The sequence below is a fragment of the Pithys albifrons genome, chromosome 1 (assembly GCF_047495875.1).
Source record: "Pithys albifrons albifrons isolate INPA30051 chromosome 1, PitAlb_v1, whole genome shotgun sequence".
NCBI classification, from domain to species: Eukaryota; Metazoa; Chordata; class Aves; order Passeriformes; family Thamnophilidae; genus Pithys; species Pithys albifrons.
The window spans coordinates 6,927,105-6,939,102 of record NC_092458.1 but is presented as its reverse complement, the minus strand read 5'-3'; the positions used below and the strand labels follow the sequence as shown (position 1 = coordinate 6,939,102).

Sequence of the window (11,998 nt, the reverse complement as noted above, 5' to 3'; positions counted from 1 at the left end):
AACAGTAGGATTTATCCCAGTATTTATGAGATGGTTATGTTCTGTAAGAACAGTAAAGGTAATTAGATCCCATGCTCAGCACTTCATCTATTTACTGAAGGAGTAAACTCCCTTTTACCATTCCATAATTTGATAAAACTACTATAAAGGGGCTTTAAAAGTAAGAGATACTAACCATGGGGATGGTATTGGGTGCCTGGGTCTTGGTTTACTGAAAAACTTGCTTTAGCTACAAATTACCCTGGCAAGCTATAGGTGTGTGCATAATTATGAACTATAGGGCTTCACACCGAGAACTGACTTCCCCTGTCCTCACCTATGAGGAACTTTTCAGCACAATGAGAATTACACAATGGTGCTATAAATTATATGCCAGACTTCAGTCTGATCTTGGGTATTTACACCTCTAAACCTTTCAAACTACTGGTTTCTAATTAAAATTATGACATGCTTTTTCAACAACAATAACCCAGTATGTAAGGATTCTGCATACCTTTCAAACCTTTCACAAGGGAAAAGTCAGCCTTAATTTGCAAGTGAGGTTTATTGTTTCAGTGGCTTTAAGTAACGCAACCTCTTTAGAAGCAGACGGCCTCCTGAGTGTGCTGGAAGGAATGTGACACAGAAGACATGAGTCTAGAGCCAAAGCTGAGGAAAATTACAGTATGTAAGCCCTAGATTTCAGTAGGAAGAAGATTCTTCTCAAAGATAAGTACATCCTTTAAAGTGAGGGTCAAGTCTACCTAACAGTGGTAGGGAGGGTCTTCCTGGGTCTTCAAGGACAGGTGTTACCAACTCCTTTTCCCTCATCACTACTATTTCAGCCTCACACATTGAAGCAGAGGAGCTTCTCTCACTGCCCATACCATGCAAAGAGACTGATTTGTTTGCTGTTACTACTTCAGGGCTGAGCAAATCCTCTTTTTTCCTCACATACAGATACTAAATGTCAGTGGCAGCAGCTGGCATTCAGCAGTCAACACCTTCAGAGGGAACATCTCGATGGTCCTTGCCTCAGCCTTGGCAGGAGAAGCAGGGTGAATGCAAAAGTGCACATGCAGGCAAGGCTGTGCACTGGCCAACTAACTAGCAGGAAAACAGCCTTTAGCACTATTTATCCTCTGCATGGAGTTCGAGGGGGGGAGATGCCACCTTCTGAGAGCAGAGGCTCCTAGGAGAGGTGCCACGGCCATTCTAGGAGGAATCTTTCAGTGCTTGGGAGGGGCTCCTGCAGAAAGACACTGTGGCACGGGGGCTGTGGGAATTGCCTTCTTGGGGTAGCCTCCAGGCTGATGCAGCTCGGGGAGACAGAATGAAAAGATGAACAGCTCCAGCAATGATGGCCTGCTGGAGGGTGGATTTTCACACCTGCACCACCATAGCTTAGTGGTGCAACCCACGGGACAGGGAGGGCAGAGGAGAACGTGCTCTCTCCGTGCTGAGGTTGCCTAAGTCCTACTTCCATTCTGCTGGTTGACCTCGCTCTAGTTTGCTCCGTTACGGCATCCTCTCTCTCCCCTCTCGGCCGCCCGCAGACCCTGGCCAAAGGCCGCCACTCCAGCGGTGCCCATCAGCACGGCTCAGTGACACCGTACAGCACCGCCGTTTTATAGGCGAGCTTCTCTCCCAGGAAAAAAAAAAAACAAACAAAAAAAAAACAACCAACTTTTCCCGCCTACGCAGCGATGCATTTTTCAGGGAAAATAAAATCAAACAGACCCACACCCCAAGCGTCAGCTCGGTGCCACTGGCTGTGCTCCCGCACAGGCACCCCCGCTGCCCCGGCCCGCCGGGAGCAGGTGCTCGGCGCTGCCGCCGCCCCAGATCCTCCTCCCGCCGGCCGCGGCACCTTGCGAGTCATCCCGGCTCCCGCCCGCTCCCCCGCCCCGGGCGGCCGTCGGGTGTCGCTTCCCATTTCACTTGGAGATATTTTCGGGTGGCAGGAGCCGCCTCGTCATTTCCGCCAGGAGAAAAAGACACCGGCGCGGCAGCCGCGGCCGCGGAGAGCCGCGGGAGCCGCCGGGCACCAGAGCGGGCTGCTCGGAGCCAGCCCCCGCTCGGCGCTCCGCCGCCGCCCGGAGACCGACCCTTCGGCGGGGCCAGGAGCCGCCGCTGCTGCCCGCGGGTCCGCGGGGGCGGGAGGCGTCGGAGCGTGCCGCCTTCTCCTCCCCCTTCCTCCTCCTCCTCCTCCTCCCCCTCTCCGCCGAGCCGGCAACATGAACTGAAATCCCCAGAGAGGCACAGAGGCGGCGAGCGAACGAGCGGAGCGGAGGCAACCGGGGATATAGCGGCTCCCTCCTCCCGCCGCCGCGGTTCCGGGCAGCGCGGTCCCTCCGCTCCGCACAACCTCACCTCTCGCCCGGAGAGCGGCGGCCGCCCGAGCCCCGCGCCCCCGAGCCGCCCATGGCCCTCATCATGGAGCCCGTCAGTAAGTGGTCGCCGAGCCAGGTCGTCGACTGGATGAAAGGTGAGGGGCGCCGGGGCCGCGCGGTGCCCCCTCTCATCACCCCCCAGCCCCCGCCCCGCAGGTGCGGGGACCTCCGCGGCTTCCCCCGCGCCGGGATCCCGCCTCCCGGCACCGCCGGCTACCCCCACGCTTTGGCTCCCGTTGGGAAGGGTGGCGGGAGGCCGTCGGGACCAGGACGAGGGAGCAGCATCGGGGCAGGGGGCCGCGCTCCCCACGCCTCCCGGAGCGCGGAGGGGGCCGGCTGGCGACCCTCGGCAGCTCATAAAGCCGGGAAGGGGGTCGGGGGCAAGGTGCCCGGGGGAGCCCGGTGTGCTCCCGGGCGGCGACCCCGGCGTGGCGACGGAGCCGCCCCCGCTGGAGCGGGGGACGCGAGGAGCGTGTCCGGCTGCTCCCGGCGGGTGCGGCGCGAAATGACTCGCAAATGAAAGTTCAGCCGAACGTGCGACGCTCGCCAGTGCGGGGGGACACTGGGGAGACAGACTGCGACCTCGCCCCCCGAGCGGGGAGGGCGGGATGGCTCCGTAGGCGGCGGGGCCGAAGGGTCGCTCCGCGCCCCTCGGGAGTGCCAAAGGTCCCGTCCCCTCCACCTGCGCTGCCGTGGAACCGCCGTGCCGGGCGAAGGGCGCCCAGATCCCCGGCCGGCTGGGGGGAGGGCACCGCGCGTCAGGGTGCTCCCATCCCTGGGGACGACATTTCGGCATCCCTCACTGAAGGGGACACGGAACAGTCCGCTGGGCTGAGTGTGGTTACACTGCTGCTCCGCTCCTCCCGCTCTCTCACCTGTCCTCCCCCCAAATAAACTCTGACGAGAATAAAATTTGGACTTTCTGGAAATGCTGTTATGTTATTCTGTGTGCTCCTACATGGCTTTAATTGTAATTTGTAAAGGTCTTTTGCTTTTTGTTTCTTTTTTTTTGGGGGGGAGGGTTTATTTTTTTATTATTATTCTTAAGTTAGACTGCAGCTGTGTTTTGAATAAATCACCATCTAGTATTATATATCTTTTTATAAAGATAGAATGACCGGATGGGTACAACTTTTGAACAACTGCTACATTGTGGGAGTTCTTTATAACATGCTGCGTGCTACTAATGTGACAGTTTCATCATCCTTAAAATTTCAGGCATATAGCATATGTTTTCAGTTATTCAGTCCTTGCATTTATAGCTGTCAAGTTACAATTGTATTCAACATACATAGTTTTGCTCTTTCTGAAGCATTCTCAATCCATAGAATAATAAAAAAGAATGATGTGATGCTTCATATCCTAAGAAATTAATAAATATTAATAAAAAACTTGAAGGAGCTACAGATGGTCAGGGAAAAAGCAAATGCTTTTAAACTTCAAAATGTTTTTCTACAGCTATTTAGCTTCCAACATTTTTACCTCTGGAAAAAGAAAAAAAAATTAGATTGTGTAGGACCTTTTCCTAATCAATGTCTGCAATACCTTCCCTGTATTTTGGAAATGCATAAAAAATAATGAATCCGCAGATCCTGCACTTTTTAGACACTTAAAAAATGTAATACATCACATACTTTTTATAAATGACAGGTGAAGTGCATTGCATACTCTGCTTTTCTATTGCGAAAATATAAAATCAGTCATTTTAAAAGAACCATCTGACTAAATGGTAACATTAAAAATTGTATGGCTGGAATTGTGGTTAGAAACCAGTGACTAACACTCAGAGCTGTAGATCTTCTAATCATATAAACTTTATCAAAAAAGCTCAGTTATTGAGGTCATGCCTACTTTCTGGATTACAAAGCTTGCTTTTTAGTGTTTAACCTGTTTATTTTGCTGTGAATGCTTGATTGTTTTTCTGGGGTACTTTCATTTTTACTGAGTGAGCACGTATGTGTTGCTTCAATCTTTCATTTCTTCATTTTGTATTCTGTGTAGCAGATGAACCTTCATTTAGGTAGTGCAAAGAGATAAAGCACCTGCCTCTGACTAGCACTGTTAGATAGCCACTCTAGTTTCAGAAGTTGAGCCTGGAAATAAATATGACCAGCAGGTCTGCTCCTGCCTGATGAGTCACACCTTGCTGAGTTTGGAGAAAGGATGGTAATGGATAAGGGCAGGTGGTCCTTGCTGCAACAACTTCATTTTCCTCACTTATCATTTCTAGTGTTGCAAACGTTGTTATTGAAATCTGTGTGAAAAGATGTTCTGCTGCTTTAAGTGCATTGTCTCCAGCAATTTACATTTTTGAAATTCTCAGAAATAGTTTATTTGTGTTTTAAGATATACTCAAAAGAGTTTGATGAGTCAAACATGAATGTGTCTTTGTCATGAGAACTTTGGAGGGATTGCAGTAATGGTCTTTGCATTAGGGACAGTCAAGTCTGGTTTGCATAAATTACATTAAACTTCAAGATGCAAGAATATTTTGCTGACTTACTGAGGTTATTAAACAGAATTATAAATGTAGAACTTGGTTTTAACCTCTTCATTGAAATAATTGCCCTTCTATGTCATATGCCTGCTCAGAGCAGCTCTGTAAAAGAACATTCTTCAAAATACATTTAAATGTTCAAAGCAAAATGTTTCCTGAAAAAGGAAAATCCTACTGTTTAACATTGTTTACAGTTATCTGAAAGTAAGGGGAAATGAAACACTTTAGATTTTATTGCTCTCATGTTTTTGTGATGGTCTTGTTGGTATGACCTGAACATTTGCAATAAAAGGCCCCGTCTGGAATTCTTTATTTCAGTAAAAGAGCCGTTACCTCAGTGGCATTTTGTTCAGGGTAGTGATAAAGCATTGGGCCTCATATTACAAGACAAAAGAAGACAGGCAAAGTATTTCCACTCAAAAAGGTTAGATAAAAGTGCTGAGCTCTGGGCTGGATGGCTGAATAAGGAAGTGGCTCAAGACTATGGGTATTCATGGAATAAATGCAGTTTCTCCAGTGTCTTCTCAGTTTTTAATTCCTTGATACACATAGTTAGTCTGTGGATCCTTTTAATGGCCTGACTCCAACGCTGCTGAGGTATAGAGTTGTACCTGGAACTGGTTATGCAAAGAAGCAATTACCTAAATTTTGACTGAAAATGGGAAGGATAAGGAGTTGAGGACCAATGTACCAGTTAAATGTTGCAAATGAAAAGGACAAAGTGAGTGGGGACTATGTCATCATGTGAGTTTTTGAACCCACAGACAGAATATTAGCTGTCATAGAGCTGGAAAAAGAGTAGATGGATTACCTCATTTTTCCCAGATGGCATATTTTACGTGGAGGATAAAATGAATATTTAAATTCATTCAGGCCATGTATTATTTTCATGTATTTAGTACTAATTTTAAAGGTCCTGTGTGGATCAGTGAGCTGAAAGTGTGTCAATCACCTCCTCTACGTCCTCTTTGGAGGACGTGTGTGGATTCCACTGCCACTTTGCAAGACATTGACATGTTGCATAGGCAAGTGTCATCGAACGTCATGGCTTTCACAGCTCAAGAAGGGAACATGTCAGATGAGTTTTAGATTTCTGAGGCTCTGAGAAGGCTCAAAGACATGCAATTACTTACCAAACATTAGGATGTTTTTAGCTGAGTCTTCTAATTTAACTTCTTTGGTCTGAGGTTATTTATAATGGCTGTATTTTTATAAGGGTTTGCTCCTTTTAACAGTATTCTAGTTTTAATTCAGTACCAATCTCTCAATGGCAGAATCTGTTCCAAAAGGCAATCCACCTGAAAAAAATCGATATTACTTTATCTAACAAAGCTTAAATATTTATTTTTTGTTTGCTGAGTGACAGCTCATAGAGCTTATACTAAGCTCATACAGCTTAAACTGTTGTAATGGTAGTCATACCCAAGAAGCTGACAACTAAGGCATGGGGCTGCTTTTAAAGCTTCTAATGCTAAAGACTGGGGGCTTTTTACCTCTATAAAGTCTACCTTACCAGCATTTAGAAAGGTGTAAATATTTAGAAAGATGGGGAGAAGAGAAGGAGAAACATAAATGTACTAGCAAAGCTAAAGTGGACTGTGAAAGCTCCCCATTTGGATGATGGAATATTGCATGTGTTTGAGAACTGAGTTTCTGTCTGCTCTTCATGTGCTGAAGTTCATGTCCATTTTCAGTAGCATATGAGTTTACAGAGAGTTGTGGGCTACCAACAACTGTGCTCTGCTTGGTGTAATGGGAATTATGTGTTATTCGTCAAGAAAATGCAAGACTGTGGGATTGCTCTGAAACTAAATACTCCAATACTTAATGATGATTTAAATAAAAATGTTGCCATGGGGATCCTTTAACTCCTTTTTGTGGATGTGCAGAACCCCAGGACTGCTGTGGCAGCACCCGGGTTCTGCTGCAGCTCCTGAACCATTAGTTAGCAATGGGGATCAGTGAAGTCACAAATTCTCTCTCAGCACTGTGATCTGGCAAATGGGTTTAGGCCATAAAACCAGTACGAGTGACTCCTGTATTCAGGGTCACTGTCAAACCCAGCTCATTTTTGGCCTTGGCTTTCTCTGAAGAAAAATGGAGGTTAGGAGGGAGGTTTTTCTGGGCTGTAGGATGGACCACAGTGCTACAAAGGCCTGTGAGCACCTGCATTATGGTAGAGAGGAAGTGTGATTCCACATATGTGTGTACTTCATCTAGGGCTTTCAATTTTGCCTATATTTTTTTTCCTAATGGCTTACTGAGTTAAAGGTTCTCATTTTATGCTACTTCCCTTCATACTGATTTTGGCAGGGCCATTAAAAATTGTGACTATTAGAAATAGTATAGAAAAGGCTGAGCTGTCTCAGGGAAACAAAAGCTGGATATTTAAGAGTATGAAAAACGCTTGGATTCTGAAACTTTCATTCCTTGTCAAGCATGTGTAGGTGACTGATGAGCTTGAGAGTAGTCATCAACTTGAATAGTCATTGCTAAGTGCCATATGTGGAATAGATCAGGTGTTTTACAATTTGTCAGCATTAAAACACTTACTGCTTTCCCCCCAAAAACGCAAACTGAAATTTTGGAGTGCTGGAGGGCACATGTAGTATTACATTAGCTTTGAAATGATGCTGTTAAAGGGAATTATGACTTACTGTAACGTCTACCAAGAAATGCTCTAGAAAAATATGAAAGTGCCATAGTTGGAGCTTAATTTCGATGAACTCAGGAACTTTTTAATTTATAGATAGTTACTCTGTAAGAAAGTAACAAGAATTTCAGTAAGACAAGCTAGGGAACGTTTTGGAGAGGAGAGTTGGTACAGTGAGGGCTATTCCAAACTTTAGTTCTAAGGACTCCAGTTTTAAAACTATCACAAGCAGTGCTGGAAGATCTCTCTCTGTAGTTTGTGTATTTTTTTTCTCTGGGTCTCTCACTTTTTGCTTGCCCTTCCAACATTAGAGTTTTTAGCTATATCAATGGCCAGCACATCTGTTACAGTGATGTGTTTTAGAGCATCTTGGTTTGTGATTAGAAAACCTCTCCTGCCATTGTTTATCAGCAGAAAATGAAACTGCAGTTGCAACTGGGATGTGTCAAAGCCTAACAGCTGAGGGTTGCCATAGCAAAGGCGATGTTACATAAGCAGCCACTTTGCAAATAATTCATGCAGCCAAATTTTAAGCGTAACATGAGAATTCATTTCTAAATTTATGATCTTTTTAAGAAGGAGCTTTCCTAGATGAGCTGATCTCAGTGCTGCTGAAACTGACGTGTTTAGTTGGGAAGCTCTTTTAGCACTGCCCATTTACACCTTTATTTTGTTTGAACATATTGTTCTGTTTCTGAAACATCTGTTAGTTTAAATATGTCCTCACAATATGTTTTCTCAAGTGTTTTTTTGCAACAGTTCGGCAAAGCTCTGTATTTTGATCTTATTCAGATTTATTTGCATGCTGAATTACTAAACCAAGCAATTTACAGATGCCTTTTCTAGTTAATGGATGTCAAGAATTTCGCAAGGCAGCAATATAAACCAGCTCACTTTTCAGATGAGAGATTTGAAATATATATATATATACAGATGTATTTTTAGAATCTTTGCAAGTAGTTGTCTTTTAGCACTCCAACAATAATAAACCCGGCAGTTTTATCTTCTAAAATCCAACCTGGCAAGTGGTCTAGCCTTTCTGTCTGATCCACAGAAGTGTAGATAGCCACTTAATCTCAGTAAAGTTACCACAGCATTTGATTGTACTGTATTTCCTAGAGTCAAGTATTAATATTTGTTACCAATTTCCAGAGAAACAGGGAGAAACTGTTTCCTGAGAAATTTCTCCAGGGAAAGGCTTGTATTCAAAGGTATGCAGTTAGGAGAGAGACCTCATTCCTCAAGGCTTCCATTGTATGTAGCTGATGGTTTGGTTTTTTCAAGCAGTTACCATTCCCTCATTAAATCATAACTGTATCAAGGATCACCTGTAGCAAACACCTTCAGCAGGATAACAGCTTTAGATTTCTAGATCCAAATAAAGCAAAATTGTGCTACTATCACATTTACTGCTTAAATAATTTACTTAATCCTTTAAACCTTCAGTTTAGAAGCTGAATGGTAATCAAGACAAATGCTGTAGGATAAGGGTTCCCAAAGACTTTATTAAAAAATGTAGTCTGTAAGGGCTGTGTTGGGAAATTCTGAAATACCACATTTTATTCGTTGATCTCTCCCAGCTTTTCAAAGGCAAAGATGAAGGAAATGGAGTTTAATTGTTTTTTTTCCAGATAAAAATTTTTAGGAGCCCAGTATTAGGCTCATATCACAGTCAAAATACAGAGAAAATAAACTGCCACCTGAACCTGCTTGTGGAACTGTCAAGGGGCTTTTAATTTCTTGTTGTGGAGTAGTTGCTCTTCATTTTAACATGGCTGATGGTACAAGAGAAAGAATCTACTGCTCCTCATAATGCTCCTTCTCTGCAGTTGAAGGATGAAAGGTTGGAAGACACATCCATTGATCTTGTGCCCCAAAGATCTGGAATGCTAAGCAAGTGTCCGCTCATATGCACATTTTGCCCTCACTGTATACAGGGGTTAGCACACATCTGATAGATGAAACATATTTTTCCTTGGGGTTTCCAGTGCAGGCATTTTTCTTATGCAAAGGGAGTTCAGTGTTGTCTATAGTAAATAATTTTAATGCGCCGGAGGCTTAAAAATTTAGCCCATTTTGTGCTGCTTATCTGCCAAATAGTATTATCTTTGAGAAGATAGCTGTGGATGTGATCTTGTAGGGCACTTTATCCTTTAAGTAGAAATTTAGGGCACTTGGAACTTCAGATGAAATGCCTAGAACAGTAATTTCAAAGTGTTTGGCCTTAAATGATTAACATCTGCTACAGTACCATATGGTGGGACTTTCCAAGTAAACTGTTAATTAATATAGGAGTGTAGGCCTTAATTAAACTATATTCAACTGAAGTGTATTATTTTAATATGGTCAAATGCAAATTGCTCTATTTTTGTATTACACATTTTCTATTGTGTGAAGAAGAGGGGAAAAAAGGCTGATGAGGAGTAGTTGATCCTTTAAACTGAAGGTTCAAGTAGCTTTTAAAATGAATGGTTTAGGACTTGCATCAGCATCAAGCATCCATTGATTGAAGTGGAATGGGATCTTTATTTGGTAATGCTGAGTTGTACTTTGTGAATGCTGTGGTGCCATGCCCATGCCACTGGGTATAGTACCACTGGTGGAATGAAACCTTCCTGTGGGAGCTGGCCAAAATGGTCTGGAAGAGTGTTGGGTTGGGAGCTAAGGTTTTGCCTGAGTGGTGATAATGCTGAGATCTCCTCCATGTCCCTCTTGTATTTGAAAGGATGAGCATACCCATGTATGCAGTTGAGCTGGGTCACCTCTAAAGGGCTCTTGTCTCCCACAGGGGATGATTGTTGACTGTAAAGAGGTTTATAATATTACTGTTTCTGTTAAAGTGTAGAATTTATTTTTAGTTTGGCCAAATCCACCAGTTGCCAATAGTTACAGCTATAAATGACCTATTTTAAAATAGATGCTCTTCCTCTGTCCTGTCTTCTTTCTTTCTTTGCTTTCTCTCTTGATAATCTTCATGTCAGCAAGAAGGTGAAGAAAACCTTTCTCTGCATATTAAGAGCAGGTAGATATAAGTGGGACATGCCAGTGTCATCTGAGTTATTCAATAGATGGCATTCTTCCCTCCGAGTCAACATCAAAACCCTTCATGGGAATGACAAGAGACCTTAGTCTTTTCAGTGAGATGTCAACCTGAAATTTTGACCAGATGTGGTTGCTGAAGGCTCACTGGCATTCTTCATAATAGTGGCAGAGTTAGCTCTAGCACTCTAATTAAATTCTGTGTTAATAATTAAAATATTTGTGACCGGATTCCCCTTGTTGATATCCATTACTGACATATGCGTGCCTTTCTTTAATTGCTTTGTAGTTTTGTTGGTATTTTGATTTGCAAGGTGCAGTGCTGTTCTTGTCCCTTGTTTCAGATTTTTAAGTAATATTGGTGGAGGGATCTGTTGAACACAAAGCAGAAGTTGCACTCTAAAAAAAATGATGGGTTTTGTACAGTCAACTGTTGTGAATCTGCACTTGTCCTATTTTGTGTATCTCTTTTAAACACCAAAAAAGTAACAATTTTCTTTTTGCGTAGTCTGAGTGAAGTGTGACTGGAGACTTTTTGGTGAAATATCCAAAAAGTACCTTCTTGAGTGTTCAGCATAGTCTTGACTTCTGACTGTCTTGTTTCCTGTTGCTTTTTCATCATGCATGGAACTGTGTGGCCTTTGCCTCCATTTCTCTTCAGAGGTCAAGCATGGCTCTTTTCAGTAGACTTTGTTTTATTACTGCTAATATGAAAAAAACCCCACAAGACAGATGGGTTAGTGTGTTTTTATTTTGGTAGTCCACCTTTACTTGTTTCCAAAACTTCCTGTAGATGAGGGGTGATGATAGTGGTCATTACTACTTTTCAGAAAGGTGTTAATTGCCCTTTTCAAATACTGTCTTCAAATATTTTCAAATAAAACCATGTGTTAGTTGAACCTAGAATGTGGAGGCTTAATGTTTCCTAAATTTCTGTTTATATTTTTTGATATAATCTTGATTGCTTTGCCCCACAAGTCCTTGAAAATACCAATAATTTCACTGTTGGGTACTGGACTTCAAAAGCAGATGTAGTTTTTGTTACTTTGTCTGTCATTTTATTGTATGTTTTAAACCATCTGGATCTTAGCTGTTTAATGCAGTCTGTGGTCAAAAGCCTATTTCTGGAGCCCTGATGAGTCCAAGAGCACAGTGTAGTGTGAATAATTTGTCATGCTCTGCATGTGGATTTGAGAACAGAGGTTCAGTCTGGAAGTGTAATCATTGCACATAAAAAATTTCCATATAAGTGTCAGTCTGAGCATTTGAAGGACAGAGGACTGTTTATCATTAGAAAAATAAGACAGTTAGGTCTATGACAGTACTCCCTGAGAGCAAATTAACTCATTTTTTAAAAGGACTGGGTAGTTCATAGCCTTCAAAGGAATGTTTTAAATGTCTGCTTCAAGAAACTTCACAACTGACAGAGCATTTGAA

General features: G+C 43.3%; 1 protein-coding gene across 9 annotated transcripts in view; it reads left to right on the top strand.

Moving 5' to 3' along the window:
• The first annotated feature begins 1,957 nt into the window (after positions 1 to 1,957).
• Positions 1,958 to 11,998, top strand: part of CNKSR2 (connector enhancer of kinase suppressor of Ras 2) — a 209,991-nt gene continuing 199,950 nt past the window's right edge. For 3 of the 9 annotated variants that reach the window (XR_011697485.1, XM_071552171.1, XM_071552310.1), the window contains exon 1: positions 1,965 to 2,467. Coding sequence is in view for 8 of the 9 variants with exons in the window: in XM_071552171.1 (XP_071408272.1) it covers positions 2,404 to 2,467 (64 nt within the window). In the remaining variant the exon portion in view is untranslated. Of the gene's footprint in view, positions 2,468 to 11,998 lie in introns of all 9 variants that reach the window. The other 6 variants (XM_071551813.1, XM_071551983.1, XM_071551731.1 and 3 more) reach the window with 6 other exon arrangements.